At 35.7% G+C, this 19,164-nt stretch overlaps 3 protein-coding genes across 3 annotated transcripts; 1 reads left to right on the top strand and 2 right to left on the bottom strand.

Moving 5' to 3' along the window:
• Positions 1-252: 252 nt before the first annotated feature.
• Positions 253-5,694, top strand: LOC145635809 (uncharacterized). The gene is made up of 6 exons (XM_081687168.1): positions 253-2,063; positions 2,744-3,171; positions 3,349-3,510; positions 4,219-4,294; positions 4,384-4,539; positions 5,259-5,694. The coding sequence occupies exons 1-6, from the start codon at positions 363-365 to the stop codon at positions 5,397-5,399; spliced, it is 2,664 nt and encodes an 887-aa protein (XP_081543294.1). The 5' UTR covers positions 253-362; the 3' UTR covers positions 5,400-5,694.
• Positions 5,695-5,841: 147 nt separating this feature from the next.
• Positions 5,842-8,691, bottom strand: LOC145635810 (GCN5-related N-acetyltransferase 6, chloroplastic-like). The gene is made up of 9 exons (XM_081687169.1): positions 8,146-8,691; positions 7,800-7,998; positions 7,624-7,676; positions 7,170-7,206; positions 7,014-7,079; positions 6,712-6,816; positions 6,473-6,626; positions 6,251-6,327; positions 5,842-6,166 (listed from the first exon to the last, which is right to left on the bottom strand). Exons 1-9 carry the CDS (start codon positions 8,259-8,261, stop codon positions 6,101-6,103), a joined length of 873 nt encoding a protein of 290 aa, XP_081543295.1. The 5' UTR covers positions 8,262-8,691; the 3' UTR covers positions 5,842-6,100.
• Positions 8,692-17,662: 8,971 nt separating this feature from the next.
• On the bottom strand, positions 17,663-18,304 carry LOC145636619 (uncharacterized). The gene has a single exon (XM_081688186.1). It carries the CDS (start codon positions 18,302-18,304, stop codon positions 17,663-17,665), a length of 642 nt encoding a protein of 213 aa, XP_081544312.1.
• Positions 18,305-19,164: the final 860 nt, after the last annotated feature.

Genomic DNA, 19,164 nt, shown 5'->3' with positions numbered 1-19,164 from the left:
ATTCATAAGCGCAATCTTCTACTTTTTATAAGGTAGGAAAATAGTCTATATTTACCGTATAAATACACAATTTACTATTTTCGATTTTTGGTTCCAATCAAAATCAATCCAATAAATGAATTTTAATCTTAATCAAAATTAACAACACCCTAGTATTTTTCCCAAAAAAAAAAAAAAAAAAAAAAAAAAGTCACAATAATTGGCGGGAAATAAAAATCTTCTAGAGTAAGAAACCAACACTCCCATTTACAACATCACTCCAATATCCCCCAACATTCCTGAGCCGTTTTCCGGTCATTCTTCCAAAACTGCCTTTCTCTCTCTTCTTTCCTCTCCCATTTTCTCTCTCCTCCCTTCCCAAAATGCCGGTTCTCAGGTCCCGAGAAATTCCCCAATTTCCAAACCCTCAATCTTCTTCCAAAACCCTAGAAATTAATGGGTTTATTGAACCCACTACACCTTCCAAAACCATTCAATCATTAGCAAATTCGACCAATTCTAGCCCTAATTCCGTCGATTTTGAGTCCAATTTGATTTCGATGTCGGCCCCACCTATTCGTCGAAGTAATCGTCTCGCTTCGAAGCCGAATTCCGAGGAGAATACCCGGAAATTGGCTTCTGATTACACCGCTAAGCGTCGGAGAAATGAGACTGTTGGTAAGACGATGCAATTTCATTTGGATGATGATGAAGTTAAAGATGTGGATTGTTTTGATGGTTTAGGGTTGAGTTCATTTGATGAGAATAGTGTTAGGGTTTCTGATTGTGATTCTATTGTAGAAGAGTGTTTGAAGAAGTTGAAAAGGGAGGATTTTGATTGTTCGGAGGAAGAGGATGGGTGGTTGAGTTTAAGGTCAGGGACGAAGGTAGCCAAGAATTTGGGGGATGAGGGCGAAATCGATTCTAGTAGAGAGGGAATGGGAAAGGGTAAATTGATTGAAGATGGTGGTGGTTTTGAGGATGAGGCAATGATAGAGGGAAATGAGTGTTTGAGTTTAAGGTCAGGGATGAAGGTAGTGAGGAATCTGTCGAATGATCGCGAAATCGATATCGGTAAGGAGGGAAAGGGAAAGGGAAAGGACATTTTGATTGAAGAAAATGGTGATTGTGAGAATGAGAGAAATTTGTCCTTTGGTTTTATGTCAGCGATGGAAAAATGGAACAACTTAATGGAAGAATGCGATTACCTTGTCGGAAATGGAAAGGGAAAGGGAAAAGGAAAAGCTGTTTTGAATAAAGAAAATGATGATTTTGAGAATGAGAGATTGAAGAGCTCAAGAAGAAGGTTTAGTAGAGAAGAGAAGGGGAAAGGTGCAATTTCAGGGAGGTTTAGTAGAGAGGAGAAGGGGAAAGGTGTAAAGTCCGAGAGTGATGGCGAATTTAATGATGTAGAATTGGGTTTAGCTGTTCAACTTTCTATGGCTGGTAGTGAGATTGGAGGTTTGGTGAATAAGATGGATGATGATGTTCATGAGAATGTAGTACCTGAGGATCGTACTAAGGATTTGAGGGCTCAACATAAAGACATAGCAAGGCGAAATGCTTTGAAGTATGCTTTTTTTGATGCTCGGGAAGAAGAGAATGATGTGAATGACGAGGACGATGATGATGAAGAAATGCAGGCAGAAGAACCAGTTGGAAATTTTGAAGATTGGCCTGGACCATTTTCAACTGCCATGAAAATTATAAGGGATAGAGAGAAGAACTCGAGTCGTCAAGCACGTGATTCGAGTTCTGTTAAAGAAGGGTTTCCATTGGTATCTTGGACTCCTAGGAAAGAAAGGGACCTTGAGTGCAGGAAGCGAGAGGCCCCTTCATTGATAAGTTTGTGCTTGAATGTCTTGGCGGAGAATGTTGATGCAATCACTTCTCTTGATAGTGTCCCAGATGCATTGAGGAACAAGCTTAGTCGGTTGCTTTGTGATTCTAGGAAGATGAATCCACATTTTCTTGGTCTTCTTCTTGACGGGTCTCCTTCAGAGATACGCCTTAGCGACTGTTCGTGGCTAGAAGAGCGTGTGTTTGAGAAGTTGTTTGAAGCTTGTGACACTAAAATCATGACGGTATATTGGATTGCTTTTTTCCTTATGCATTCTTTTTGTTTATATTGTATTGGTGAAATTGAAGTTGATTTTCTTAGCTTTAGTAGCTTGTATATCCTTGGTTCTTTTCCAAATGTGTGAGTGGAGCTTAATTTGGACTTTATCATACATTCATACTGTTATATTACCTGTTTATTACTTATGTTTGAACTTGTGCCATGGCCATAATATTAGAAGTTAAGCATACTAATTGGTATCTGCGATCTCATGTTTTCTTCGCCTTCTTCGTGGTTTTGGTGAGATTTTCCTAGTGTACTAGCTGCCTCTGTGTATATGTTTGGAAAAGTTGCTTTTTAGCTAGACTGCATGCCCTTCTGTTGTGCAGCTTCATGTCAGGTGTCTATTTTCTTATTATTATTTGTAATACATGTACCTGAGTCATCCCGCAGTTGACTATGCTTGATTTGATTCTTAAAAGCAATGGCATATTCATCTTTATCATCCGAGATGTTATTAACTTGGCCATTGGGAGTTAAGCAAACAACCTGGTTTCTGCTTGTAAATGAAAAGTAGATTTGTTTTAGTCCTGGTACACTGTACAATGGGAAGACAAGCACCTTTGCATTCTTTCTTTCATGATTACATCTTTTTCCATTAAGCAAATATTGTAATGCTAATTATTATTTTCCATATAAAATTAGGTTTTACAACTTGACCTGTGCGGACATTGTGTATCTGACTCTTCGTTGCGCAAGGCTTTAATACCAAAAGGATTGGAAGCATTGACAACTATATCGTTGAAAGGTGGTTGCCGTATTTCAGATGCTGGCCTTGCTGCACTTGTTTCATCCGCCCCTGCCCTGAGATCTATGAATCTCAGTCAATGCACTCTTTTGACAGATGTTGGCATTGACAGTATTGCTAATTCACTGGGGTTGATTTTGCAAGAATTATATCTTGATGACTGTGAGACTTTAGATGCAATGCGTATCCTTCCTAAACTTCAGCAGCTGAAAGCATTGGAAGTGTTGTCACTCAAGGGCATAGTCAGTGTTTCTGACAAATTTATAAAAAAATTATTTGAGGAAAATGGTCAGAACATGAAGGAACTTGTTTTGGCCAACTGTGTGTAAGTTGATTTTTTCTCCTGAGTACTATTTTTTTTTTTCTTGTCTTCCTGGAATTAGATCAATATCTTCAGCTTGCTATGCTTCTCTTGTCAAACATATGTGGCAAGTTTTTCCCTCCATTGTGGTCTTTCAACTAATTAGCATGTCCTGCTCACCACCTTCTTTTCTTTGTGCAGAAATTTGACCGATTCTTCTCTGAAGGTCATTGCCAATGCGTGTTCTCAGTTACGTGTCCTCGATCTTAGCTATCTGGGGAAGTTGTCTGATGTTGGCATGGCATATATTACAAATGGCTGTCGCAGTATTCAAGATTTGAAACTTTGTCGTTCTCCATTCAGGTAATTTTTGGTGCTTCAGTTATTTAATGCTTGACCCTGTTGCTATCTTATCAATTTTGTTGAGCTTTTAGTGTCATTTTTTCAAACAACACTCTTTTGTTCTCAGTTGTACTTCAGTTTAGACTATAAGAATGTATGTAGGAAATTATCTGGATAGGCTTGAGTTTTATTTTATTTTTTGGTGCATCTGGGTACATCAGGGTCTTGTGGGATTGTTCAGGTTTGTCAAGGTTTTTCATTCCTTTTTTGCTGCTTGATTTACTTTCAATGTTGGTACATATATTATGATTGATATGTGTGTTAATTGCTTATTTGTGATTCGTTGTCTCTATCTGTTGTATATGCACACTTGCCTTTGGCACAATCCTAAGAGGAATGGATAGAGATGAAAATTAAGAGAAAAGTGTGGTGTTTCCGTGTTGGAGAGAGAAAATTTACTTGCAAAGGCCTGTGCAAATAATATTGGACAGTTGGTGAAGGCAAGTGTGGAAAAATGTGGAGGGAGTAAATTTCTCGATTTCCTTTATTTGGTTGGCTTGAACACAGTATTCTTAATAGAATCTTAGAGTCCTCTATTTAAACCCATGGGTCCACGATAGGATGATCTCTAACAGGCACATTGTCTTTTTTAAATTTGTCTCTATTTATCTTCATTTTGGTTAATCGCAAGGGCAAAATCCCCTGATTATTGCATTCTTTCTGTGACAGTGATGATGCTATTGCTGCGTTCCTTGAAACCTCTGGAGAATCTTTGATAGATCTATCTCTTAATAACATCTCCAAGGTGATGCCCATTCTTTCTTTTGCATGTCCTTGAGATATGTGGACGATCCATTTATAGTTTGGATTCTTAGAATATGTTTGTTTCTACAGGTTGGTCAGAATACCACCATTTCTCTGGCAAGGCGTTGCAAAAATCTCGAGAGCTTGGATCTCTCTTGGTGCCGTCTCCTTACAAACGAGGCACTGGGATTAATTGCAGATAGCTGCTTATCTCTCAGGTTGCTCAAACTTTTTGGTTGCACACAGGTACATTAATCCTTGCTCTTAACTTGTAATGACTAGTGGGAATTATTTGGCCTGATTTCCTATTACCTTTGGTTACACCATATTATCAAATAGGCCAGGTTTGTGTTTGTACTGCTTTATGCGTATGTTATTGTGCTTGAATGTATAACTTTAGTGAGAATTTTTAGGCACCATCAGTGAGCAATTACTTTTGTTACTCTCTCCTCTAATGAGGTTGGCCACATTTGATTTGGGATTAAAAAAATCGAGCTGAAATGCCATAACTATCCTTCTCTATGAGAGTATATTGCATGTCCATTCTACGAGAGTTTTTTCAGTGATACCCTGTGTATATGCTCACTTTTTAGATAATATAAACTCAGACAAAGTACCTTGTAAATCTAGAAAAATGAGCTCCAATAAGCTATTAGCTTTCAAATTAAGTCCAAATAAGTCTTGGAAAACACACATTTACTGAAGAAGATCAAGTTTAAGTTTCTTTTTCAAGAGTAAAAGAATTAGCCCCAAAGTCCCAACTTCAGGTGAACAGTCAGATTGTATTTGCATTTCTGATGTCTACAACAAAATAGACTTAATTTCTTTTGCGACTATAATATACGCTGTTGTGGTGCACAAACACACAATTGTCTGATCTTTTTAGAAATACTAAAGTAGGTTTTTGTGGTATTTCAGGTGTTAGTGATTGTCACTCTAATATCTCTATGATTTACTTTGGCCAGGTTACGGAGGTTTTTGTGGACGGGCACTCAAACCAACATTTACATATTGTTGGGTTGAAGCTGACTCCAATTCTGGAGCATATCAAGAGACCAGATTTCCAACAAGGACCATTGCATTATTCCACCTTTACTCCATATTGATTCTACAATTTGGTGGCTCGCATCGCTTCATATAGGGCAACAATTCCCTGATAATATTTTTGTTTCAATCTAACTTTGTGAAATGGTTCAACCCATTCTTATGGCATTTTTGTGACTTGTAATTGCCCTTGCAACATTTTATTTTTGTACAGAGAAGTCAATAGCTAGACTAATGGTAGATTTTGTGATCAGAATACAGGGATCACATTTTAGCACATGTTGCTAATGTTTTTGTCAATGTCTTTTGACAGTATAATGTTACCTCAGTAATATAGCAAGCAAATGCTTCCTTTCATTCCTTTTGTTTTTGTTATCGCTTCTTAATACTTGCAGCACTTTGACCTTTGAATTATTTACAATAATTACTTTGACTATCTTTGGTGGTTTGTTCGGAGCACATATTCAATGTATGGACATTTATACACAATAATAGCCTTGACCATCTTTGGAGAGCATATTTTCAATATATCATGTTACAATTTTTGCAATGGAGAATTTCTATGAGGCTATTGCAATCGGACAGCATTTTGCATAATGCAACAGACGCGGTAATTTGTTGCAATAAAATCTACATATGATTGCAGTATATGTGCACGCGCCTTACTGGGAGCACGGTTCTTGGTATGCTCGGGTGTAAGAAATAATCTGTAGAATGAATGTAGGAAATAATATGTAAGCAGGGGAATATGTCCGATTTTGGGTTATGTCTTGCAGCTAAGCAGGTACATCTGTTCCTCTACTAATTGCTGGCTTGCAACTTCTACAATCTGATGAAATGATGCAACAAATCGGTTGAGCTTTTTAATCATGAACTTAACATATAACAACCTATTTAATTTCAATATTTCTACCTCAAAACCCAATCTCTGATACAGTTGCCGAGCAGGTGTGTTCTTTCTATGAACATGAACAAATATCATTTCTGCACCTGTTACAAGTCGAAAATCAACATTCAACAAAGACCATTAGAAATCAGATTTCGGAAACTAATCTTCAAGTTTGTAATTACTAGCTAATCATCTAGAATACTTTGTTATTTTCTTATAAAATCTTCAATATTTATCAAGTGTTACCCTTTGATTTTGCAGATTCTATTGCAAACTTCAACATGTTGAGGGCAATGCCCTTGCGCCGAGCTGATTTTGCAACGCACAAGTTTGCAACATAACCGTATCTGCTTGCTTCCTCCCTCTCAATGCTGCAGAATAAAGGTGCCTGAACTCTTTCCTAGAATATAACTTCTTGTTTCTCAGAAAATTTCGTACGATTAACTTCTGGATTAATATAAGAGTTTAAGGCTAATTTTTGTTACCCCAGGAAATGATTCTCCTTGCAGCAAGTATCGAATACTCAAATCCAAAGTTCCTACCACACTTTTGAGTATGGTATGTTTAACGTTATTAGCTTCCCTTTTAACCTGCATTGCAATAGGATAGCTTCTTAATTAATATCGATTTTGCATGAAATAACAAAAGGTTATACCTATTATGTGGTATATATATGATTATTACATTGTCAATTGTGAGATTATAATTGAATTATTATGATATGGGATGATAGAAGAACCAGATTATCGATGTATAATTTCAATCTTTCATTGTATGGAGGATATACCGCGATAATACATGTAGACTGTTGGCCTTGGTATCCCCTGCATCTTCTTTTTAAAGCATTGTATTCCTAGTTAAAATGGTTACAAGTCATTAGTATTTGGACTAATTGTGATACATTTCGTTGTAAGTGATATCATTCATTGATATAAACTTATACCTGGTCTGCGAATTTCCTTTTGTAGCTCTCAGCATATCTGATTTATTGAACAAAATAATGTTAGTATTCATCATTAGTTACATGGCTAAATAACCGTGTGTAGCTTCAACTTTCATATGTTATCTCATATTTGATCACAACATAATCGTGATATGTTAATATGGTATATGCCTATTTGAAGGTATATTGGTGGCATTTTCGGGAATCTAAGTAGCCTAAGGTCATGTTCGGCAAATTAGTTGTATTTGTTAGCTATTAGCTTTTGAGTTATAAACTGTAATTCTCTCAATCTCGATTCTATTTATACACCTAATAACTTAATTAGATATTTAAGTTGCATACTAACCAAGTATTATGAAAATGATTAAACAAAATCGCGATTTAAAATAAATTTGGATTTTATTAAGGTTTAATTTTTCTTATATATATTCCACCTAACTACAGTTAAACGTACCTTTCATTTGGTCGATCCTCCCAGTGACTTTCGGCACGAAGCCAGGCTGCTGTCTACCACAAATACAATTGGACGGACAACCCAATTTATATAAATTCCAAAATATCTCATGTAATAATCTTGCTTATATTATTAATTCTTATAAAATATAATGTAAGTAATAAGTAATAACATACCCAATATTCTTCATTAAGCTCTGCTTCTCTAGCCACAAACATCCCAAAACTTCTGCTTTCTTGGTTAATCTCTGTATCAATTTGCTGCAATTTTGTAAATTGAAGGTCTGATTTCTCCATCGTTTTATCGAAACAAGGCGATTGTGTTCGCCTCGTTACACCTCCTTCTACTCCTAGAGAGGGTGTTGCCTGCATTTCCCTGATGAATAAACCATGTTTTATGTTACATGTCACACTGAATGATGTATGATATATATATTCTCTGTTAATAATATATGGTCCTTGACCTTAAAAATACAAGTACGAGTTTTATTATGAGACAGAGGGAATAATACGTGTAACTTACATTCTAAAGATCATGTCGCGACCTGTTCTTCCACGGCATGGTTCGGTACATGTTGAGTAATATTTGCAGAAGGCAGGTTGAGAGGATAAAGCAAGCTTTGAAAACATGTTGTACATGAAGTTAATGGATAAAATGAAACTTTAAGCTAAAAAAAATGGATTGAAATATTGAATTTTTAGTGGATTAGATGCATATTTGTATACATAATAAACTGTAGGAAAAATGCCAAAAAGAAGTAATGTGATGGAGGAAGAAATGGCAACGTTTTAAACTACAAGCCAGTCAAGTTTAAGGGGAGTTATGTGGGACCCAAAAATGAGATTTTAATAGAAATGACCATAAATTTTAGCTGGATTTGTAATGGATTTTGTATGGGCATGTGGATTGAATGGTGGGGTAGTTAATACTTTCCCATCAATTCAAGAGAGAGAAATTATTGTCTTAATCACATCTCCACTTGATTCAATTGAAGTGGAAATTTCATGTGATTCTTTTGGTTGTGGCAATTATTTTATGTTTGTTTTTTTAATTCAATGATTATGGTTAATGATATGGTTTAAGGATGGTTTATTTGAAGTATGTTAGGTGGGAGTTTATGAGGTTTTGATGTATAAAGTGTTTGAATTTTATAAGCATTTGATATTAGAGATCAGGATAAAAGGGTGGGATAGAGATACGAAAATGGGAAGGGATAATCAATAATCATATAATAAGTTTTTTGCGTTGTTTAGTATGAGTTGGGGATAAGATTGAGATAAGTGGGCCTTTTTATATTAAGGGCAATTTTGTCTTTTAAAATTTCCTTATCCCTTAATATATCACCTATTTGGTCCTTACTAGGTGTATATTGTAGGGATAGATTGTGTTTTATTTATTTCTTTATCCCATTTAATCCATTTATCGTCTCTAAAGAAACACTGAATTTCATCTATCTCACCCCCTTTATATCTTTATGCTCAAGATATGCGATGGAAAATTATAAGAGGATGTGATGATGAGACCAGTGGCGGATTCAGGATTTACGAACTTATGAGTCACCATCAATAATTGATCACTTGTTCAATCTAAAAATTATATTTCACCAAAATGATTTCAATCCAAAAATAGGATATAAAAATACATACTATAAAACTATTACATTAAACTAACTTTATGATTTTTTACTTAAAAACAAGAATTATTAAAAAAAAAAAGTTAGATAACTTAAGAGACCGGTTATTAAATATAACAGGTCTATTTAATGAAACATGAAAGCAGCGGCAAAAAATTATTCTGGCTGACAAAAAGAGACCTGTTTTCTAGATAACAGGTCTCTAATGACGTGGTTGCAATAGCAGCAACAAAGAGACCACCTATCTGATATTTTGATATGCGGTCTCTTTGATATTTAAAAAAACTGACGGTTGGCTAAACTCAAATAGAACCAACAAAGAGACCGCCTATCTGTAATATGCGGTCTCTTAGTATTTTATTTTATTTTTTTATTTTTTTTTGTGCTGGTGAGTCACGTGACTCACTGTGCACCTTAATAGATCCGCCCCTGGATGAGACATGATTATTGTCTTGTAGTTGAATGATTTATACCTATATTGACATTTTGCTACTAAAACTTCCTCAAGAAATTACCTTATGAATTGATGGTTTTAATCAAAGGTGATGCTCCAATATTCATGCTTTGCAAGGACAATGTAGGAGGGGTTGGAGGACTAGGGTGTTTTCTTTAAATCATTATATTTCTCTATTTCATTTTCATTTTGTCATAGAAAATGTAATGAGGTTGCTCGCCGTCTCACTACTTAAGTGATAACAAGCTACAAGCTACATTTGTTTTTATTTTATTTATTTTATTTTTTATTATTATTTTTTTTTTTTATACAACGGCCAGAAAAAGGGCTAGCACTCAAAGAAAATATGATAACAACAACAATAATGACGACCATAAGAAATTCCTTATTTTTCATACTTAACAGTATATATATGGTGACATTGAGAGGGGATTGACTAAGTGAGTTTCATAATGTTGAGTTATTGACCCAAAATTAAGAAAAGACATAATTATAATTAGTACATTGTTTCTAACCTAAAACTAATTGCTAAAAATCTGAAACATAGCAGTCATTGCCCACGGTATCTTATTCCCTTTACAATTTGCTAATTATTTTATATTATCATACGAAGTAGTATTAATCATTAATGTAATTGCTTTCACTTATATGAAACAATTATTGACTTCTTGACCTTTGACACTCTCATACTCCTATTTTTGTTTAAGTTGTCAATAGGAATGGCAACGGATCGGATTCGGGTCGGATGGAGCTCCACCCGCATCCACCCGAATTAACCATCCGCTCCTCCCGATCCACCCGTCACCCGCAAAACCCATCACCCGCATCCGATCCATCCGTCATCCGCGGATGAAACAGGTGGATCGGATGCTTAGCGGGTGATAATTATAATCCTACTCTAACTATAAAATCTAATACGTTATTAAAAAAAAAAAAAAAACTTTTAGCCAATTTTAAACTTAAAAAGTAAACCATTAATTAAATTCTTATTCCAAACTATAGCAATAATAATAATAATAAAATAATAATCATGAACTTACTTTTTTTTTTTTTAACGTAATCATGAACTTATTTCGGTACTACTTAATTGGGAATTGAGAGAGGTTTTATATTTTTAAAAATAAAATTAAGAATTTTTAGAAATATTTATTTTTTTTAGAAATATACAGTACATACATAGTGTAGTATACTAGTATATAAGAAAATTGGAATTTTTTTTATATATATATATACGGATGGACTACGGATCGGGTGATAAACGGATGACGGATCGGGTGACGGATGAAACGGAGCCCCACCCGAATCCGACCCGATCCGTCACCCGCTTCATCCGTCACCCGCCCTTCATCCATTTAATGCGGATTTTCGTCCATTTATTTATTTCGGGTAAATTGGATTTGCAGATATCCATTATGAATTGTCATCCCTAGCTGTCAATGAGCTAGTCCATTTGCTCTATCTATATATGTCCCTAATTGGGGCATGGGCTTGGAATGTTTGCTAGCCAATTATACGATTTACAAAAGCAAGTGGAAATAGGTTGTTTGGATTGGATTTTGTGGAAATAGGTCGTTTGGATTGGATTTTGCTAGGCTGAATCATATTCGAGTATATTGTAACTTACTCATACAATTGTAATGCTTTTATTTATTTATTTATTTATTTTTGAAAACATACAATTGTAATGCTTCTAACTTTTATATTAGGTAACTTTTTGTTTTTGAACATATATTAAGTCAGTTGTAATAATCTAAGTTAAAACTGAAATTTTGAATCTTTCACATTCATCTACCTATTTTCTTTTTTAGGCATATTGTATTGATTATGGCGGATTTTTTTTAGAAAAAAAAATGTTATATTTCTGATAGTAGCATAAGGTGTTCAATTTATTTGCAGAAATAATCACATACTTATGCTATTCATACTTGTTGCAGAAGTAATTAGTTAAAATGGAATGTCTAATTTAATAAACAATGACTGAAGAAAAACTACAATTATTGAGCACATTTAGCATTTCTAAAGAAAAAAATTTGGGTGGATTAAGGGGCCGTTTGGTTGGGGGTATTCAACAAAGGAAATGGGAATCAACTGCCCCGATTCCCTTTGTTGTTGTTTGTTAAGCACTTTCTTTCATTCCCTTTACCCTCTCCATTACCCCAAATCCTTCCAACTTCATTCCCCACCTGCCACCGTTTTCCATTCCCTTTCCTTAGCCACCCCTTCACCACCCACTGCCACCGGTCACACCTCCCCCACCACCCACTGCCACCAGTCACACCTCCACCGCCATCTTTGCCCCTTCCCCGACCACCGCCTCCCTTTCCCCGACAACCGCCGCTCTTTCCCCGACCACCCCTCCCCTAATTACCTTCCCCCACCGCACATTTCCTTCACTTTCCAGCCACCACCCGACCATCCCACCGCCCAGCCACCACCCAACTACCCTTCGTCGCCCTTCTTCGCCACCAACAACCCTCTCGTCGACCATCCACTAACCTTCCTCTCGCCACCCAAAACCCTTCCCTTCCCCCTCGAAAACCCTAAAAAATTCAATCTGCTCCTCTCTGTAAAAGCCGTCGACCACCAGAGAGTTGGGGGACGGTTATATGGGGAGAGGGAATAGTTTATGGCGGAGAGCGCCGACGAGGGGAAAGGGAACAACGGCGATGGGCAAGGGAGGGCGGCGAAGGGCGGCGAATGGCTGGGCATGTGTGGACAGTGGTGGGGGGGATGGGTGGTGGTTGGAGAAGGTGGGTAGTGAAGAAATTAGGTGGTTGTGTAGTGGTGGTGGGATTGGTGATAGTGTTTCCCTTTGTTTTTAAAACAAACAACATAGAAAAATTTGGGTATTTTCATTCCATTCTATTCCATTATCTTTGTTCATTCCATTCCGATTACCCTGTGCGAACCAAACGACCCCTTACATAATACGATTCAATCGATTTACCTACATTTCAAATTAATTGACATGTTTTGATTTTTGACACTATTTATAAACTTTATTTTAACTAATGTTTGAATGATATATGATAAAATATAATCAGTCTTATTAGACCCATTTGAACATATACTTTAGCATTTTTTATAATAAACAAAATAATTAAACATAGGATAAAAAAAAAAAAACAAAAAAAATAACTAATACTAATTTGAAATGAAGGAATGATATGCGGATTTGAAAAAAAAAAAAAAAAAACATATTAATCGACTATGTTGACTTGCAACTAAGAGCACTGCCACTAGTGGGCATTTTTTTGGTTGCCCAATCTCTCTCTAACCACTTTCTCACTCCTCCTCCCCATGGGCATTTTCTTGGTCATTTTTACTCTACACCAATGGTCATAAAATTATAATCCCCACCATTCTCTCTCCTATTTTTAACCCTATACCCCACCAATATTTATCTCTCCTACACATCATTAAATTTGTAATTTAGTATTTCTTAATTTTATTGTTAACAAAATGTATGTATTGATTAAATTATTTATGAATAGTACAATATTAATTATTTTTAATATTAATTTTTGCAAAATGTATTTTTTAATAAAATAATAATATTTATTCTTAACTAAATTTTTTTATTGGTTAAATTATTTATGAGTACAATATTAATTATTTGTGTCATTATTTTATGTGAAATTTCATTTTTCATTAGTACAACATTAACGATTACAACATTGGAACATAATGATCGTACACCAATCATACAAACCAAATAAATTAACGATTACAAAACTATTTATTCATTACGACCGTATTTTTGCCAAATATGCTCAACTAAATCATCTTTCAAAGAAAAATGGGTTTGGCTATCACGCAGGGTAATTCTTCTTTGAATATACGCGTCAAAATCAACGTTTGGTGGTCGGCCAACGTCAAATTCGAAAGGCTCGTTGTTATTCACTGTGGCACTTGTACTCGGACCGGACCTTGCTCTATGAAGCTGAGGGCGATCTTCTTCGTAATACCTTCTCAAAACTTCGGCACGAGTGTAATTGTGTCGTTCATCCTCGACAATCATGTTGTGCATAATGATACAAGCTTTCATTATGTCGCTCAAAATGTCTTCGTCGAAAGCAAGTGAAGGTTGTCGTAATATGGCAAACCTAGCCTGTAGAACTCCAAACGCACGTTCAACGTCTTTCCGAGCTGCAGCTTGTTTATCTGCAAATAACTTGTCCTTTTGGAGTTGAGGATATGTGATACCTTGTATAAATGTTGCCCAGTTCGGATATATACCATCTGTTAAGTAGTATCCCATGTTGTACTCATGGCCGTTTACCATAAAACTAATTGGTGGTGCCCGACCTTTCAAAACATCGTCAAACACCGGAGAGCGGTATAGGACGTTCAGATCATTACAAGAGCCGGGTATTCCAAAAAATGCATGCCAAATCCATAAATCTTGATCCGCAACAGCTTCGAGGATAAGGGTTGCATTCTTGCTACGACCTGCGTATTGTGCTTTCCAAGCCATAGGACAGTTCTTCCACTCCCAGTGCATGCAGTCGATGCTACCGATCATGCCCGGGAATCCACGCATTTCATTTTGGTGAAGGATTCTCCTTAAATCTTCATCTGTTGGACTTCTTAAGTACTCGGCCTCGAAATGCTTGATCACCCCTTGAGTAAAATGTTGCATTGATTTTCTAGATGTTGTTTGACCCATGCGTATGTATTCATCTACGGCATCCGGAGCAACACCGTACGCTAACATTCTTATTGCAGCGGTGCATTTCTGCAGAGGTGATAAGCCAAGCCTACCAGCTGCATTCCTACGCTGCTGGAAGAACGGATCGCCCTCAACCACTTTATTCATAATCCGACAGAATAAAGGTTTGTGCATTCGAAATCGACGACGAAACTGATTTTTGGAATACACAGGATTTATTGCAAAGTAATCATTGTACAATTGCAAATGCCCTTTCTCCCTTTCTCTATCTCCCCTATGCTGCGGGACTGTTTCATCTTCATTTACAATTTCGGTCTCGGATGGAGGTGGTTGAGGAAGCATTATGTTAGGTAAGTGATTTGTGACAAATTCGTCAACTAGATTATCAAATTCCGCATATTGATCTGAATCAGAAGAATTTGAGCTTGAGGTTGAGCTTATGGAAAACATTTTTTGTGTTTGGTTTTTGAATGTTTTGGTGTTGTGGATCAATTTATGGATTTCACACCTTTAAATAGGAAATGTTATCAGTGCATGTCCTTCAACTGAGTGTGAACTGACTACTCAATGTATAGTAAAAACAAAATACATGACTACTCAATTCTTAATACGGTTGAAGTTATGTATGAAATGACTACTCAATGGTTGTATAAAACAAAAACTGCAATTGGACTTGACTACTCAATGGTTGTATAAAACAAAAACTGCAATTGGACTTGACTACTCAATGGTTGTATAAAACAAAAACTACAATTGGACTTGACTACTCAGTGGTTGTATAAAACAAAAACTAAAATTGGAATTCACTCATAAATGAACAAAATATATGAAAATGTAATATAATTTGATAAATTTTTGGAACATAATTAATAATAAAAATTAATTCATTGCAACATAAAATAAAGGGAATACTTGAAATCATAATGCATAATAAACTACTCTACTTTCCACCATACACTTCTTGAATTAGTTCCTCCTTCCACGCTTCTTCAGTTGGTGTAAGTGGCGTCGTTTTGGACATAATTGCTTGCAACATATCAAATTTCATCTTCTTCTCTTGTAATTCGACCTGTTTGTTTTTCCTCTTTTCCTTTTCCCTTTCAAGCTCCAACCTTTGCTGCCGTAAATTTGCCTCAAAGCTTCTTACTTCAGTACAAGCCTGTATCTGTTCACCAATACTTAAAATTGCACTATCATGAGCAATAGCTTTTCCCTTACGCTTAGCCTTTGCTTTTTTTACCCCGTCGGGTCTGGGTATACCTCCGGATGAAAACCCAGCAACGGGAATATCTCCTTCAGCTTCACTGTCAGTTCTCGATCTCTTTCCACTTCCACTGCTATCCTCGGTGTCCCCTTCCGGACGCAGTTGACAATCCTGTCGTTCCTTTAGTGACAATGCCCATCTGAGTTTCGGCCTCCACTTTGGGTCATTTTTTATCATTTCCCAAGCGTGGGGAAAAACAAAATTGTGTGGTGGTTTGGCTGATATATGGAACAACTTCGAGGCCTTTTGAATTCGATCAACTTCGTTGAATCCACTTCCAGTTAACGGACCCGCTTCATCATAACAACTTGTCCATAACAGTACATCTGCCGCCATCCTTCTCCAACGGTTCTCCAAACTCTTCGCATTTCTGGGTGGTAGTATTTCTGGCTTCTTAGCTTGAACCATGTCGTACGCCGCAGATATTTGTCGCCAAAGTTCAGCTGCTTTCATGCCCGTACCCACTATCGCATTTCCACTGTATTTTAAATATAGCCCAATAAGAGCTTCATCTTCTGCGACTGACCAAATACGACTAGCTTTAGCGAGTTGTTGGTTGGAACCCACCCGCATTCTTTGAGTCGACGGAGGGTATTGAGGTGTCTCAGGCACATTTTCTTCTTGGCTATCATCGTACTGAGAGTTACTTCCTTGGTAGACAGGAGGTGATTGCTCGTAATCAGTGTTTTCAGTTGGAATTTGTGGATGTATTTCAAGTTGTGGAGGTATTTGTTGTTGTGGAGGATTTTGCAGAGAGGTGTTGCTCAATCTTTGTAGGAAAAGTTGGAATTGAGGTTGATTCATGAAATTCTCATCAAAATCATTACAATTTTGATAAAGTATTGAGTAAAAGGGGTTATTGGGATCCATATTTTTTTTTTTTTGATTAATTTCAAAAACTAACACAATAATAACAATAATAATAATAACTATTATAATAATAATAATAATAATAATAATAATTATTATTATTATTATTATAATAATAATAATAATAATAATAATAATAATAATAATAATAGTAATAACAACAATAATAACGAACAACAGTAATAATATTAATAAGCTAAAATAAGAACAATAATAATTATACTTCCAACAATAATAATAATAATAATATTTATTGTAATAATAATAATAATATTTATTTTAATAATAATAATAATAATAATAATAATAATAATAATTTTAATAATATTAAAAGGATGACTAATTATGAGGGAGAAATTGAGAAAAAAAGATAAATACAACAAATTTATGTGAATTTTGAAAATATGAAAATATAGGCAAAATGGGTCTCTATTTGTAGAGAATTTTTTTTTCTAGCCGTTGGTATATTTTTTTTTTTTTTTTAATTTTATAACCCCAAAATTACCGTTACAAGTATATTACCGTTGCAATTAGGAGAAAATCGGTGATTGGTCCAAATACCCTGACAGGACGCGTGGCAGCGCCTGATTGGGCGTGCTGACGCGCCTGTCAGGGCTGCAAAAATCATTTTTTTTTGCTTTTTGAACCCTCAAAACGCAGCGTTTTGAGGTTTTGCTAAGCGTAAGCTTCCTCAAAACGCTGCGTTTTGAGGAGTGCTTAGCAAAAAAAAATTATACTTGCAGCTGTTTCGTGGGGCCCACTTCTTCTTGGTCAGTTTTTTAATTTTGCCCAAACTTTGATCAAAATCTGATTTGCCCATGGGCATTTCTCATTTTGACCATTGGTGGGGAGTTATTTTTTTTTATTAAAACCCAAAAAATGCCCATGGGCATTTTTCTCCCCACTAGTGGCAATGCTCTAAGGTCTAGTTGATAAAACATTTTTTTTTTTTTTTTTGTGACAAAGGACAAAGCATTGTTACCTTGGATGGTGTAATTGTCAACCTACTCAAACAGAGAATAGAACATTTTTTTTTTGAAGCTGACTAGAGATTACTAGTAGTAATACATAATTCAAATCGAAATTAAAGCACAAATAAAATAACAAATTACACAACAAAAACCTTAATCAAACCATCTTAATATCTTATCCTTCAAAATCATTTTTAACCCATTTTTCACCAAATTTACTCATCACCTTCTCATCCAACTCCTTAGCCTTGTCCTCGGAAACCTTAGCAGCCACCCCATTCGCAACCGATTCCTCATCGATTCCGGCTATCCTCCTACTTCGCTTCCTCGACATCTTCTCCCTCTCCTCCTCCAACCCTTGATACTCCTTCATCCAACACCTATGAATAACACAACTCACCACCAAAACCACAACTTGCAATATAAACATAATCATCAAAATCCCACATTCCAACCTCACCAACACTTTCGCCTCTCTAGGATCCCTTGGTGAATCTAGCATCGATAGGCTTGTTTTCTCCTTCAAAAACAAGGACATGAAGCTAAGCACTTGGCTAGCAATCGAGGCGAGTAGGAAGGAAATGTATGTTACAAAACACAAGTGAGTAAGGCGAGAGTATAACCCGAGAAAAGAGGATAAAAGAGATATAGAAGAAGATATAAGAAGAGCATAGCCTAAGGAAGTAGGGGGTGTTTTAAGGAGAAGTATAGGAGCAAGTGAAGCAGTAGAAAGTATGAATAAGATTAAGTTTAAGCATGAAAGTAAAAGATTTGGAAAAGAAAATGAGTTTCTTAGCTTACAACTTGATGCTGCCATTTTTTTCTTGTAATTTTTTTTTTTTTCTTTTTCTGGGAGAGAAATTAAGAGGTTAAAGTTGATTAGTAATGTTAAGTTTTGAATTGTTTTTATAAGATTTTGGGGAAATTTTATTTGCCGTTGAAAATGTAACGGATATGTATTTTAGGGACCCATGCATTGTAATGTTATGTTATGGACTTTGTGTAACGTTCATTACCTCCTTTTTGGTTTAAAGTTTGAAATGTCATTAGGAATTTTAAACTGTTTGAGACAGCATTATAGGATAATTTTAATTTAAATGTGTGATGTGTGTTTACGTGGCTTTTTGTGAGGAATTTTTGTTTACGGAGTATTTAATTTGTGAATCAAGAGTAGTACCAGGTTCAAATTTAAAAATTCTAATTCTGGGTACTTGAAATTTTTATATTTTTATAATCCCTAATGAGCATGACGTGTCTACATATTTGAGTTGTTTTTAAAATCAAATCCGATTCAATCCAACCCAACCCAACCCAACCCAACCCAAATTACCAAATAGGATTAGATTTCATTTTAGGATTATTGAAACAATCAGATTGAAAGAATTTGAATCCATAATAACCAAACAAACTAAATATTATAACCAGGCTTGGACCCAGTAAATTAAAAGCCCAATTGAGATTGCAGGCCTAGTAAAGAGGAAGGATGAGCTTCAAGATAAACAAAAAAAATCTCATGGACAATGAAAGTTTTCTTCATTCTGATGAAAGGCTGAAAGCTACAAGACTGTGCCGAGGAAGTGCCAGTAACATCTAACATAGTAACATCCAACATGTACAAATAGAGAGAATAATTCCCAGAAAATACAAGAGAGGAAAGTTCGAAGCAAGAATATAGGA

This window comes from Chenopodium album, chromosome 6 (genome assembly GCF_948465745.1).
Source record: "Chenopodium album chromosome 6, dcCheAlbu1.1, whole genome shotgun sequence".
Lineage (NCBI taxonomy): Eukaryota > Viridiplantae > Streptophyta > Magnoliopsida > Caryophyllales > Amaranthaceae > Chenopodium > Chenopodium album.
Note: the sequence above shows the minus strand (reverse complement) of the source record. Positions and strands in the feature narration are given on the sequence as shown.